This window comes from Megalobrama amblycephala, linkage group LG2 (genome assembly GCF_018812025.1).
Source record: "Megalobrama amblycephala isolate DHTTF-2021 linkage group LG2, ASM1881202v1, whole genome shotgun sequence".
NCBI lineage: Eukaryota > Metazoa > Chordata > Actinopteri > Cypriniformes > Xenocyprididae > Megalobrama > Megalobrama amblycephala.
In genome coordinates this window covers 2795990-2808331 of record NC_063045.1, presented here as the reverse complement: position 1 = coordinate 2808331, position 12342 = coordinate 2795990, and the positions used below count along the sequence as shown (strand labels likewise).

The 12342-nt window shown below is 40.0% G+C and overlaps 1 protein-coding gene across 1 annotated transcript; it reads right to left on the bottom strand.

Moving 5' to 3' along the window:
- Nucleotides 1-4489: 4489 nt before the first annotated feature.
- LOC125262796 (ecto-ADP-ribosyltransferase 5-like) lies at nt 4490-10734 on the bottom strand. Its single transcript, XM_048181674.1, has 3 exons — nt 10684-10734; nt 7552-7647; nt 4490-7475 (listed from the first exon to the last, which is right to left on the bottom strand). Exons 2-3 carry the CDS (start codon nt 7600-7602, stop codon nt 6732-6734), a joined length of 795 nt encoding a protein of 264 aa, XP_048037631.1. The 5' UTR covers nt 7603-7647; nt 10684-10734; the 3' UTR covers nt 4490-6731.
- Between the last annotated feature and the right edge of the window lie 1608 nt (nt 10735-12342).

Genomic DNA, 12342 nt, shown 5'->3' with positions numbered 1-12342 from the left:
GGTGGCTCCGGGAGCTCGGCAGTCCCAGAGTCAGCTCCAGACTCTGCTCCAGTCCCCGAGTCAGCTCCCGACTCTGCTCCAGTCCCAGAGTCACCTTCAGACTCTGCTCCAGTCCCCGAGTCAGCTCCAGACTCTGCTCCAGTCCCCGAGTCGGCTCCAGACGCTGCTCCAGTCCCCGAGTCAGCTCCAGACTCTGCTCCAGTCCCCGAGTCAGCTCCAGACATTGCTCCAGTCCCCGAGTCAGCTCCAGACGCTGCTCCAGTCCTAGAGTCAGCTCCAGACATTGCTCCAGTCCCCGAGTCAGCTCCAGACGCTGCTCCAGTCCCAGAGTCCGCTCCAGACGCTGCTCCAGTCCCCGAGTCAGCTCCAGACGCTGCTCCAGTCCCCGAGTCAGCTCCAGACTCTGCTCCAGTCCCCGAGTCAGCTCCAGACACTGCTCCAGTCCCAGAGTCAGCTCCAGACACTGCTCCAGTCCCCGAGTCAGCTCCAGACGCTGCTCCAGTCCCCGAGTCAGCTCCAGACTCTGTCCAGTAAATGACTGAATATTTTCGGTCTGTCACGGATCCCATGTCTCCCGGACTCCAAATCCCATGATCCTCTTGTCTCCTCACCTGCACTCACTTCCCTCGTCAGCTCCTCAGCTTCACGGATCACCTGCACCTGGACTCTATTGATAGCACTCCCTTTATATTGCACTTACTCCCTTCACTTCTTGTCCGTCTTAGATGTTACTCAATGTTATGTTTACGTTGTATGTTTGGTTCTCCTTGCCTTTTGGATTAAAGTATTGTGTATTGTGGAAATCCGTACCTGCCTCATCTCTTCAAACCAGTACTACTGTAACAGAAAGACGGACCTTAATACCGACTGGACATCCACAAATTCAACATGGGTTTGTTCCTTGTTCCCGTGGCTCCTGCTCCCCCACAGCCTCTCACATCTACATCAGCGGCTAATCGACTCATCGGGCTCTCAGATGGGACGTTCGCTGGAGAGGTATGTGGAGGAGTTCGTAGAGCTGCTTATTTGACAGATTGGTCGGATGCTCATTTGATCGCCCTGTTTTGGATGGACTGGATGAGAACACTATTCGCTTTATTGAACCTGGCGATTATGTTTCCTTAACTGATGCTATAAATTTAGTTTTGTATTTAAATTGCTCCGAATTCCTAGTCCAAGAGGTTCAGAATGTTGAATGTTCCTCCTCCAGTCCTTCCAAAAACCGGTCAGCCCGGCCAGTCTGCCAAGCTCCGTCTTCCTCCGCTACCCCTCCAGCAAACTCCCTGCCTGTCCCACACCCATGGGCCCCGAAAGCGGAGGAGGAGGAAGCAAGCACTCCAGAGCCCGCCCTTTCCAGAGCCCGCTCCAGTCTCTCCAGAGCCCGCTCCAGTCTCTCCACTCACTCCCTTCACTTCTTGTCCGTCTTAGATGTTACTCAATGTTATGTTTACGTTCCGCCGCCGAGCAAGCAGCGCCAGTCCGCCGCCGAGCAAGCAGCGCCATGTTTGGTTCTCCTTGCCTTTTGGATTAAAGTATTGTGTATTGTGGAAATCCGTACCTGCCTCATCTCTTCAAACCAGTACAACTGTAACACGGTCATTGCAACCTCTCAAATAAAAATGTAATTTAGGCAAGACGCAATGGTGTAATATGACTTTTCATAGAAGAGCATAATCCATGTTGTCATATTACTGTTCATTTATTTGATTTTTTTTTTTTTAGTTTATTCAAACCATGCAGTTGCACTATGCATGTTTGATTGCACATTGTTTCCTGAAGCAATTTAGTATGCAATTCATTATTTATCAGGTTGAAACTATCATACATATATAAAATTGGATAGGAAGAACTGAACTGTTCATTTATTCAATTTTTTCAGTCATGATTTAAATGGGCTGGTCTTGGGCTTTAAACTGGTACTGCATACAGACGGTCACTTTTCTTTAAAATGAACATCTCTTCCAATGTTATAACTCAGTTTTTTGAGAGTGCAAATCTTCTCAGCATCTTCCAGCTGTCTTTGTTCATTTCATCTGATAATGCAACTCTTGTGAAGGCCTGTGGTTTCATGCAGGACAAACCGAGCTCTCCTCTGCCTATGAGTAGTACGGGCCTTGTTTATTTTTGAACAAATAATATTTTTGTTGAGCAAGCCTAATCAATTGAACTTCTCAATTATTTACTGAAATTAATCTTTAATTTTGTGACTGAATGTTAAAGGGATGAACACATAAGAAGACACTCGCCATTGCACAGGTTTTAGCAGCTATTGCTCATTTCATAAAGTGTCATGGTGTTAGTAAAGACACTCACTCACAACAAAACCACAAGCTTCTCTTCTGCACAATGAAAACCACAAAAACTCCAACATCACTCTTCTTATTAGGGCCCAAGCGAATTAAGCGCGCAGGGCCCTCTTGTTCTTCTAAGGATTATTAGGGCCCAGCGAATTAGCGCGCAGGGCCCTCTTGTTCTTCTAAGGATTTTTTTTTTTTTTTTTTTTTTTCCGTCTTCCGGGGCTTTTGGGGGCCTTAACATGCTCAAAAACTCTTGAAAATTGGCACACACATTGGAATCCGCGGCCATTAGGACGCCGCAGAGGCTGGTACCGGCGTGGCAGGGGGCTCGACAGCGCCCCTTGAAAAAAGTCTGAAAATTTGGTCCATATATTAAACACGCTGGCACATATTAGTATGAAACTCGGTACACATATAGACCTCATCGGCCCGAACAACTTTTGTGCTCTAAGTTATACGTCACCTCAACAGGAAGTCAGCTATTAAGGGTTGTTTGAAAAACGCATGCTCTGGAATTTGATATACTCCTCCTAGACGATTAATCCGATCGCCACCAAACTCGGTCAGCATGAAGTCAAGACACTGATGATTAAAAATTGCCAGGGGATTTTTGATATCTCGAACGGTTTGGCCGTGGCGAGGCAACGAATTTATGGCGAGAAAAAGGAAACAGGAAATGTGTTATAACGTCTGCATACATATATTGATCTTTATGAAACTTCACGAGTGTGTTCGTTATAGGAGTCTGATCACATGGATGTGACTATTGTGAGTCAAAGTTATAGCGCCACCAACTGGCAGCAGGAAGTGTATCACTTTTTGAAATGTTTTGAGATCACCCTCTTATTTTTACCTGATTTGCTTCAAACTTCATCAGTGTAATGTCAATACACAGCAGATGTAGACCTATGACAGGATTTTTGATATTTGAAATATTGTTGCCATGGCAACAGGTCAAACTGTAATAATATTCTTGAGTGTTTTTGAGGCTCTTAACATGCTTCAAATTGCATGAAACTCGACACACACATCAATATTGTCAACCAGTAGACATGGACAAAGCCATAGAAATGGGCGTGGTGGAGGGGCTCAGTNTATCGAGTTTGATCTCTCCGTAAAGCTCCGGACTCGAGCTATTCACTGAGATATGTCACATAGCTGACAAATGCATTTTTCTATGTGTTTAATGATATTGTGAAGAAAGTACTCCATCTCGAAATCCGATCTGAGAGTCATAAAGTATGCAAATTCAGCTAGGAGACCAAACAAAGAAAGAGCTTGCCCGCCAACTTTGCACCAATGTCATTGGCTCTTCCACCTCAAGGAGGTGTGTCAGCTTATCTGTCATAAAAAGGGAACACCGGGATTCTCCTGTGTGTTCTCACGCACGTCTCTCCCTGACGTCACGGCGACACGCTTCCATCGCGCTCCTCCATCGGGACCACCATCTCCTTGGACTCTCTCTCTCTTCTTTCTTCTCTGTCATCTTACACGTCAGTTAAACCTCGTTTGAAAACCCCGCCGGAGAAACCCTCTCGGAAAGGACCAACCAAGCCAGGCGCATTGAAACTCTGCTGCACACCGACTTGAATCATATGCAAGTATTATAATTTCTCTGAAATTTGTTTAAACTGATTTCTGTACTGGCTCTCAAAGGGTTAACTGTCGCAATTTGCCATTCTTTGACCATCCCTCGTGTCCTGTCTCTACGTTCCCTTTGTATATATTTGTATATTCTGTATTTTAGACGTATAACCTCTGTAGTCGTAGTTTGCATATATTAAATACATTATATCCATGCTTTTTGTCTTCTTGCTCATTCAACAAAGACCAGGTCACTTTAAAGTTTCGATCCTATATCCTTGCTTTACGTTTGGATGCTAGAATAGGAAGTCTTTCTCGTGGTCAGAGAACAGACCTTCCTTTTAATAACATTCTGAGGAGCTATAGTTTGCCGGACAAATGAACAGTTTCTCTAATTAATTATTAAACCAGAACTAATCATATATATAATTGATTACAATTTGTTGTAATTAATTCACCATATATGGTTAATTCCCCCCTTGGGTCGGTATGTGCATAATAATTCATAAAGCTTTATGAATTATTGTATTCATATTCCACCCATAAATTGATTAATAACTGTACAAATCGTTACAAGCTGGTGACCACCATGGTGGAGCTGACGGGATTGAGGGTCACCAAGGTATAGCTGAGGACCATCATGGTGGAGCAGGCAGGACTGAAGTCTAGCAAAGTGTAGCTGTGGACCACCACTGTGGAGCAGGCGGGACTGGAGTGGGCTCTGGACCTGACTCGTGGACAGGAGGGAGCTCTGGACCGGACTCGTGGGCTGGAGCAGGCTCCGGATCAAACTCGTGGGCAGGAGCGGGGTCTGGACCAGACTTGTGGGCTGGAGCAGGCTCTGGATTGAACTTGTGGCAGGAGCAGGCTCTGGACCAGACTCGTGGGCTGGAACAGGCTCTGGATCAAACTCATTGGGAGGAGAGGACTCTGGACTGGACTCATGATAGGAACGGGCTCTGGACTGGACTTGTGGGCTGGAACAGGCTCTGGACAGGGCTTGGGGGCTGGAGTGGACTTATCCACTTCTGGAAGAGCTGATAGCTTGTATGCGACCCAAACATACCAAATGGCAACTGCCATTACAGGAAGTGCAGCTGTTGGTAGTGAGACCTCTAGGTCCACCAGACCCAGGACAACCAAAATCTGAAGCATTGAGACCACCAGGATGCAAGCTGCTCTCTTACTGAGAAACCAGGAGAAAGATTATTAGGTCGATCACAAGGGAATTTAGCATATTGGAGGGTCATTGGTACCAAATGTTTAAAAAACTCTAAGTGAACAAACTCTAAGCAGACAAAATGTATATGTTCAGAAAATCCTTATTGAAATTCAAATGTGTTACGATGCAGCAAATATTCATTCTCAGATATTTAGCTTGCTGCGAGGCATGTGAAGTGTAATGTTGATGCATCCAGCACATTTTTAGCAGTAAGAAAGTGTTCAGTTTAATGCAACACCTCTGAAGGCCTAGTGTGTTTGTGGTTTCACAAATGCAAGCAATTCAATTAAAATTTGTATAACTAGACTAGAAAAAAGTACATTCAAACAAATAATCTTTTTAGTGAACTGCTAGCTTGCATTGGTGTATGTTAGCACGCTAAGAAATGAAACAATGTTAATGTATGAGATGAAAGTATAAACCATTATGCTCATATCATGATGGTAGTTAAACAAACTCAGGATTGTGGGATAAGTTTTGAGTTGACAAAACCAAACCAATCCAGTCAGGCTTTGATGTTAGCCATGGAGTGTTAGTTACTTTGACGATGAACACCGCTAAAATCCAAAACACTTTTTTACCTAAAACCCAGGGTTGGAATAAGCTAAACTGAAACATGCCTGGCTAGCCACCTAAACTGGTATAGGTGTAGGCTTCATGGTATAGGCCCTGGGTGTGATTGCTTGGTCTGAATTAGCATGCTGCTGCAACTTAGTACAGCCTTATCAGTCATGTGACGCAACAAGACTATGTCTAACTGAAGAAATAAATTAGGGACACATAAAATCACCGTGAAGCAACTTTATTTGGTCAATTACAAATTTTATTCCATTATTGAAATTAACAATACTTAACAAATGATGTTTTCTGACATACTACCGATTATACTCTACTAAAAGGAAAGAAAGAAAAAAAATCACATTGGTCATTGTAAATCATGTAACCGTGTTAATTCCAAGCATCTTTTTGTTCATGGTACAACAAATTTTGAAATTTTTTACAGACTTGGTTGGTTTCTTGAAAGCCACTGCACAGTTCAGGCCTTTTTTACTTTTTACTTTTATTAATTATTACGCTTATTTGAATATATTCTCACAGTGAGACTTGGTAACCACAGGTAAAACCATACATGGCTACTCACTACCACTGTCAAATAATATTATATTATGATATGTAGGCCACGGATCTAACCAAATTTAGCCGCACTGCCAGGAAAGGAGGAGGAGGGAGACTGAGGAGCCGCAGGCCAGATGAAAATGATTGGCGGGCCGCCAGTTGACGAGCCCTGTGGTAGATGGTTCATGTAGATGGTAAAACCGGAGATTTTGATTGGAACCAGAAACGGTAATAAAATGTATTCCAGACATCTGATTGGCCAACATGGCTTTACGGTTAGGGTTATATCGCCATCTGTTGGTTTGACATGCTCTTGACAGCGCTTCATAGCATGTTTTTGCGGTTTCATACGGACACTTTTTTTTTTAACCGACAAACATAAAAATGCAGGGAACAAAGGAGAACTGAACTAATTAACAAAAACCAACCAAGAAACTCAGGCATGAACAGAACAGAAAAAAACATTATAAAGGAAGCAACTTTTGACTTGACAAGACAAAATGATTGAAAATTTAAAGTTTGGCCCTGTCTTGTACCAGTTTTACATCAGCACCACAGTTAAGGTAACTTATTTTCCCAGAGCTTTTTAACTTAAACACAGTGTCACACCAGGCACCTTCCTGACCTTTTGTCTTGACATCAACAACTGTAAATTTCTCATATGGAGGAATCAGTACCTCTTTCTGGTCAGGATACTTGGAGTATTTGATCACATTAGCACCTTCACAAGTTTCAATTTCAAAACAAGCTTTAGGTCCAAAATCATTTGCTACTTTACGATCAAGCGAGGAGGACGTAAATGAACCAAAACGAACCTCTGTGTTCAGAACATTCTTATCAAACTCAACAGTCGTACCACGATAAGTCGAATAGCATTTGTTTTGTGTTTTATTCAGAATCTGTACCGCTTCTGTTAACAGAAAGTGAAGTGAATACCATTTGAATTCCTGGTCTTTGTATTTTTGTTTGTCAGTACGAACAGCATTGTTGAAATTACGATATACATGCGAATTGTTGTTAGTGTACACATAAATGGCGACTGAATGAATCTGTTTCAAATTATCCTGTGGTTTCTTGGCTTTATTTTCACCATCGTGCCAAGTATCCCTAAATTCAGAAGAGTCTTTGATTTCCTTCTCTAGATATTTTGTCTTCACCAGGTCTGACATGTTCTCTTTACAGCCCTCATATTGGTCATCAACAGAATTCAGTGCCATATTTAATGGATATTTCTGTCCTGCAGCAGCTCTGTGATCCTGCAGCAACAGGAATCATAATGATCAATCATCAGTATTCATGTCTGTAATATTCATACTAGAAACACAAGCTTACCTGTCCTAGAGCAGCTAAAATGAGAAGAAGAGCTTCAATGATCAGCAGCATCTTGATTCAGTCAAATCCCTCAGATGATCTAGTGAAACGCAGATGCTGGAAAAATTGACAAACACAACAGCGTCTCACAAATACTAAATCTATCACTGCAATAGCAATACACAGTTATGTGTTCACCAACATCTTACAAAACACAGTTTTAAACAGAGGTGTAAAGTACTTGAGTAATTTTACTTGATTACTGTACTTAAGTATTATTTTTGGGGATTTTTACTTTACTTGAGTACATTTAAAAATCAATACTTTTACTTTTACTTGATTACATTTTTTGAGAAAAAGGAGTACTTTTTACTCCTTACAATTTTATTTACAGTCAAAAAGTACTTATTTTTTGGAGATCACTTCATTCTATTTTCCTTTGCTATTACCAAACCAACTGAATTGTGCTGATGACCAGTTTAATTTAAAGGTTATTTATTCAATGAGATTCATTTTCACATTCCATGAAATTGGTCAGACATGTTCATTGGTCCTTTGGAAGTGACGTCATGTTGCATCAATTACCACAATGCACAGCACCTTGACCTCAAAGAATATACACTAACAAGAAGCGACACTCAACAGAATGTTCCATTGCAACACCTGCGCCAGCAGCGGCCTCGCATTTCCGCCATTTTGGGGTGAAAGCGATTTGGCAGTCCACTAGTTTCTATGGCAATATCAGCTGCTTTGTTAAAAAAAAAAAAAAAAAAAAAAAAAACTTTTTCACAAAACCTTTTTGCTCTCAGTCAGTTTGGGTTAAAATTCTTTAAAAGATCTAGTATTAGTATTAGACTTATAAACACTGAATTAATACCGACATATGAAATTAAAATATGACATGCATCAGAAAAATTGAGAATGTTGGACAATAAATATATGAATATAATAGCTTGATTTTGCAGTGTTGTCTAATGTCCATTGAAGTAAAAGTGTCCAAAAGTGGGAATTATGCGATAACGGACACAGCAATGCATCATGTATTATAAGATCATTATGTTTGTAGAGTGATCCATTAAAACGTACAATATAGCTTATTTCAATTCAGACCTAGATATTATTACTAATACTCCACTAGGTCTGAAATATACTGATCGCTGTAAATATGATGATCTTAAATGTATTAATTATTAATTTACTATTAATAAATGTGTAAAGTTTCATAAAATGGAAATACTCAATAAAGTAGGCTAACTACGTTACCTCAGATGGTTGAATGGTTGGATTCCACAGCTGGTAAAATAAAGCATATATAAGACAATACAACATTTACTGTGGGAGCCATACAATTTACTGGTGACTTAATTTAAAAACTGTTCTACTGCGCTTCTGATTTGGCAGTGAAATTCGCTGATTTTCGGTGCGTAAGATGTGAAGGATTCAATGCTCCAGTTAGTATTTTTTACCCCATAATGGCGGCCGCGCTACCGGAGCGCCATCTAGTGACTGTTGCCTAAAAAGTATCAGAGTGTCGCCTCTTGGGTTCTATACTCTTTGTTGACCTGGAAATTATAACAGTCAGTGGAAGAAAATGGAGGAAGTCAAAAATCAGCCACAGAATCAAGAGCACCCGTGGCCAACAGTTCATCTGATGATGGAGACTTTTTCGCTTCTTTGAAACAGACAACACATGAAGCCAGCAAAGAGCTGGATGGATATCTGGCCTGTGTTTCAGACACCAGTGTTTCAGGCACTGCAGGATTGATTTTTAGGCCCAAAAGAGCTAGGCTTGACACTCACAATTTTGAAAATCAGCTTCTGCTTAAGTTAAATCCGAGGTTTTGCAACTTTTTGAGTAGCATGTTGCATACTGGCATTAATCATACAATTAATCAAACAGTTCTAAAGGAGGATAAAACTTTGTATGTGGTTCATTCACTTCATGTTTTTAGAGATTAAAAGCTTAAAGGTGCCCTAGAACCCCTTTTCAAAAGATGTAATATAAGTCTAAGGTCTCACCTGAACGTGTCTGTGAAGTTTCAGCTCAAAATACCCCATAGATTTTTTTAAATTAATTTTTTTAACTGCCTATTTTGAGCCATTATTACATATGCACCGATTAAGCGTGTGTCCCCTTTAAATCTCCCGCTCCCCCGATCCCGCGAGCTCTCAACTGCCTTAAACAGCAAACACAAAGTTCAAACAGCCAATATAACCCTCAAAATGGATCTTTACAAAGTCTTCATCATGCAGCATGTCTAATCGCGTGAGTACAGTATTTATTTGGATGTTTGCATTTGATTCTGAATGAATTTGAGGCTATGCTCTGTGGCTAATGGCTAATGCTACACTGTTGGAGAGATTTATAAAGAATGGAGTTGTGTTTATGAATTATACAGACTGCAAGTGTTTAAAAATGAAAATAGCGACAGCTCTCTTGTCTCTGTGAATACAGTAATAAACGATGGTAACTTTAACCACATTTAACAGTACATTAGCAACATGCTAACGAAACATTTAGAAAGACAATTTTTCACTATTGTCCTTGCTTGCTTACCTAGTCTGATTATTCAGCTGTGCACATCCAGACGTTTTGCCCTTGTCTAATGGCTTGAACATGGGCTGGCATATGCAAATATTGGGAGCGTACATATTAATGATCCAGACTGTTACGTAACACTCTGTGTTATGTTGAGATTTGCCTGTTTTCCGGAGGTCTTTTAAACAAATGAGATTTATATAAGAAGGAGGAAACAATGGAGTTTGAGACTCACTGTATGTCATTTCCATGTACTGAACTCTTGTTATTTAACTATGCAAAGATAAATTCAATTTTTCATTCGATAGCATCTTTAAACAAGAATCTCTAGTTTTCATTCTTGCTGTTTTACTTTTTTAATACTCAAGTACAATTTTAATGTAGTACTTTTTTACTTTTACTCAAGTATGATTCTGGCCAGATACTTTTACTTTTAATTGAGTAAAATTTTCACTCAGTACTTGTACTTTCACTTGAGTAACATTTTTGAGTACTTTTTACACCTCTGGTTTTAAATTTTTGTGTATATTCTGTCGGATTAAAACAAAAGTCAAATATGCAATTAAACTTGTGTTCTATATCAATATTAATATTTATTTTACTCCCAATTTTACCTTGTCTATTTATCTTTATTTTTCCGGAGCTCAATGATGAGAGGACAAGATCAGAAAAGTCACTTGCTCACAGATAGACGACAATGACGTTTGAAACTATGAGATGAGGAAGGTGGGTTTTTATATCGCTGATAATGTGCGTGCTGTAGGATGTAACAGCTGAAGTGAGATTATGATGTGTAAAATGTAAACTGTTGAGCTCATCATTATACAGCACTTATGAAGGTCTATGTGTGGTTTCACACTGGACAAACAGTTCCTGGTAAGACATGCAAATAAAGCTTGAGCAGTTCTGACTCTGTGAAAGTTACAGATGCAGTAACCTTAATTAAAAGAAACATAAATTAAATTATTGTGATTCAAAAGTTACATATTATAAGAAGTGCTCTAAACAAAGAGGTTCATTTGCATCATAATTTCTTGATCTAGAGTAGCCAAGAGTTTACAATTGTTTTTGGTTTTTGTTATCTAACACTTGTGAAGGTGCTGATGTGGCAAATATTCTACGTTTTCTCATGAGAAAGAAGTGTTGATTCCTCCATATGAGACATTTATGGTCACTGCTGTCAAGACAAGAGGAGATCAGATAGGTCTCTGGTGTGACACTGTGTTCAGAAAAAGTGACCTGAACTGTGCAGTTTATAAAAATGCAGTTCTGATCTTATATGAGGATATTGGCCATGAGCATCAGTGTCACACTGGTTGTGTCACTGCCAGCGGCAAACAAATTTGACACCATGATGGGCAAATTCTGATCATGGAAATGTGAGTCTTTTTCTCTAAATTCCTGGAAGAGACACAAACACATCTATAATGGGTTCAGTTCACATCACAAAACTAAATGAGATGTACATCAGTAAATTAACAGTATCATAGCTCTTTTTGTTTTAAATAGTAACTATATTTGCAAGTATAGCAATGCTATACAGCTATATGCTGTACAAGGGCAGTTGAGGCTGTTTTGTAATTGCCCTTTTCATTTTCATTCTTATTTAATGTATATGACTAGAAGAAGAAGAAGAAGAAGAAGAAGAAGAAAGGGGTTCTAAACTGTTCTAAATCCTTGGATGTTCCAAAACCTTATATAAAATTCCTAGAAAACAGCTCATAGTATTAAGCTGGACCAAATTCAACTTGGAAACACTCCATTTCACTGACATTCGTTAAAAAAGAGACATTTTTATGAGAGTCCTTTGTTTTGTCATGTCAGTTAAGAAAGGATTTCTTTGTGCTTCAGTGTTGCACACACCCATATCAAAAAAGTGAATTTCAAAAAATGTAGGTTTCTGATCAGTAACTAGAACCTGCACAAGAGACTATGATGGCGAAATGAAGCTTTGTGAAGCACCATGGCTTTCCCTCAACTGTGTCGTAAAAAGGTTCATTACTCGAAGCTTTTCAAAACGGTGCACACTGTAACGACATCTCGTGGTCAAAAGGTGGAAAAAACTGCCTATGCGTCCCAGAAGACCCAGTCATTTTTGACTGTAATGTAATAAATCAGTTTGTGTTGTGAAATGCGTATAACAATGAAAAATAATTAGTCTATATAAAAAAATAGTCTTTCACGTGTCATTTTACCTACACAATTTGAATAAATGAGGCTGTGAATAAATTTTGGAGGAAAAATAGCTTGGGCATTACCAAAATAAGCAAACA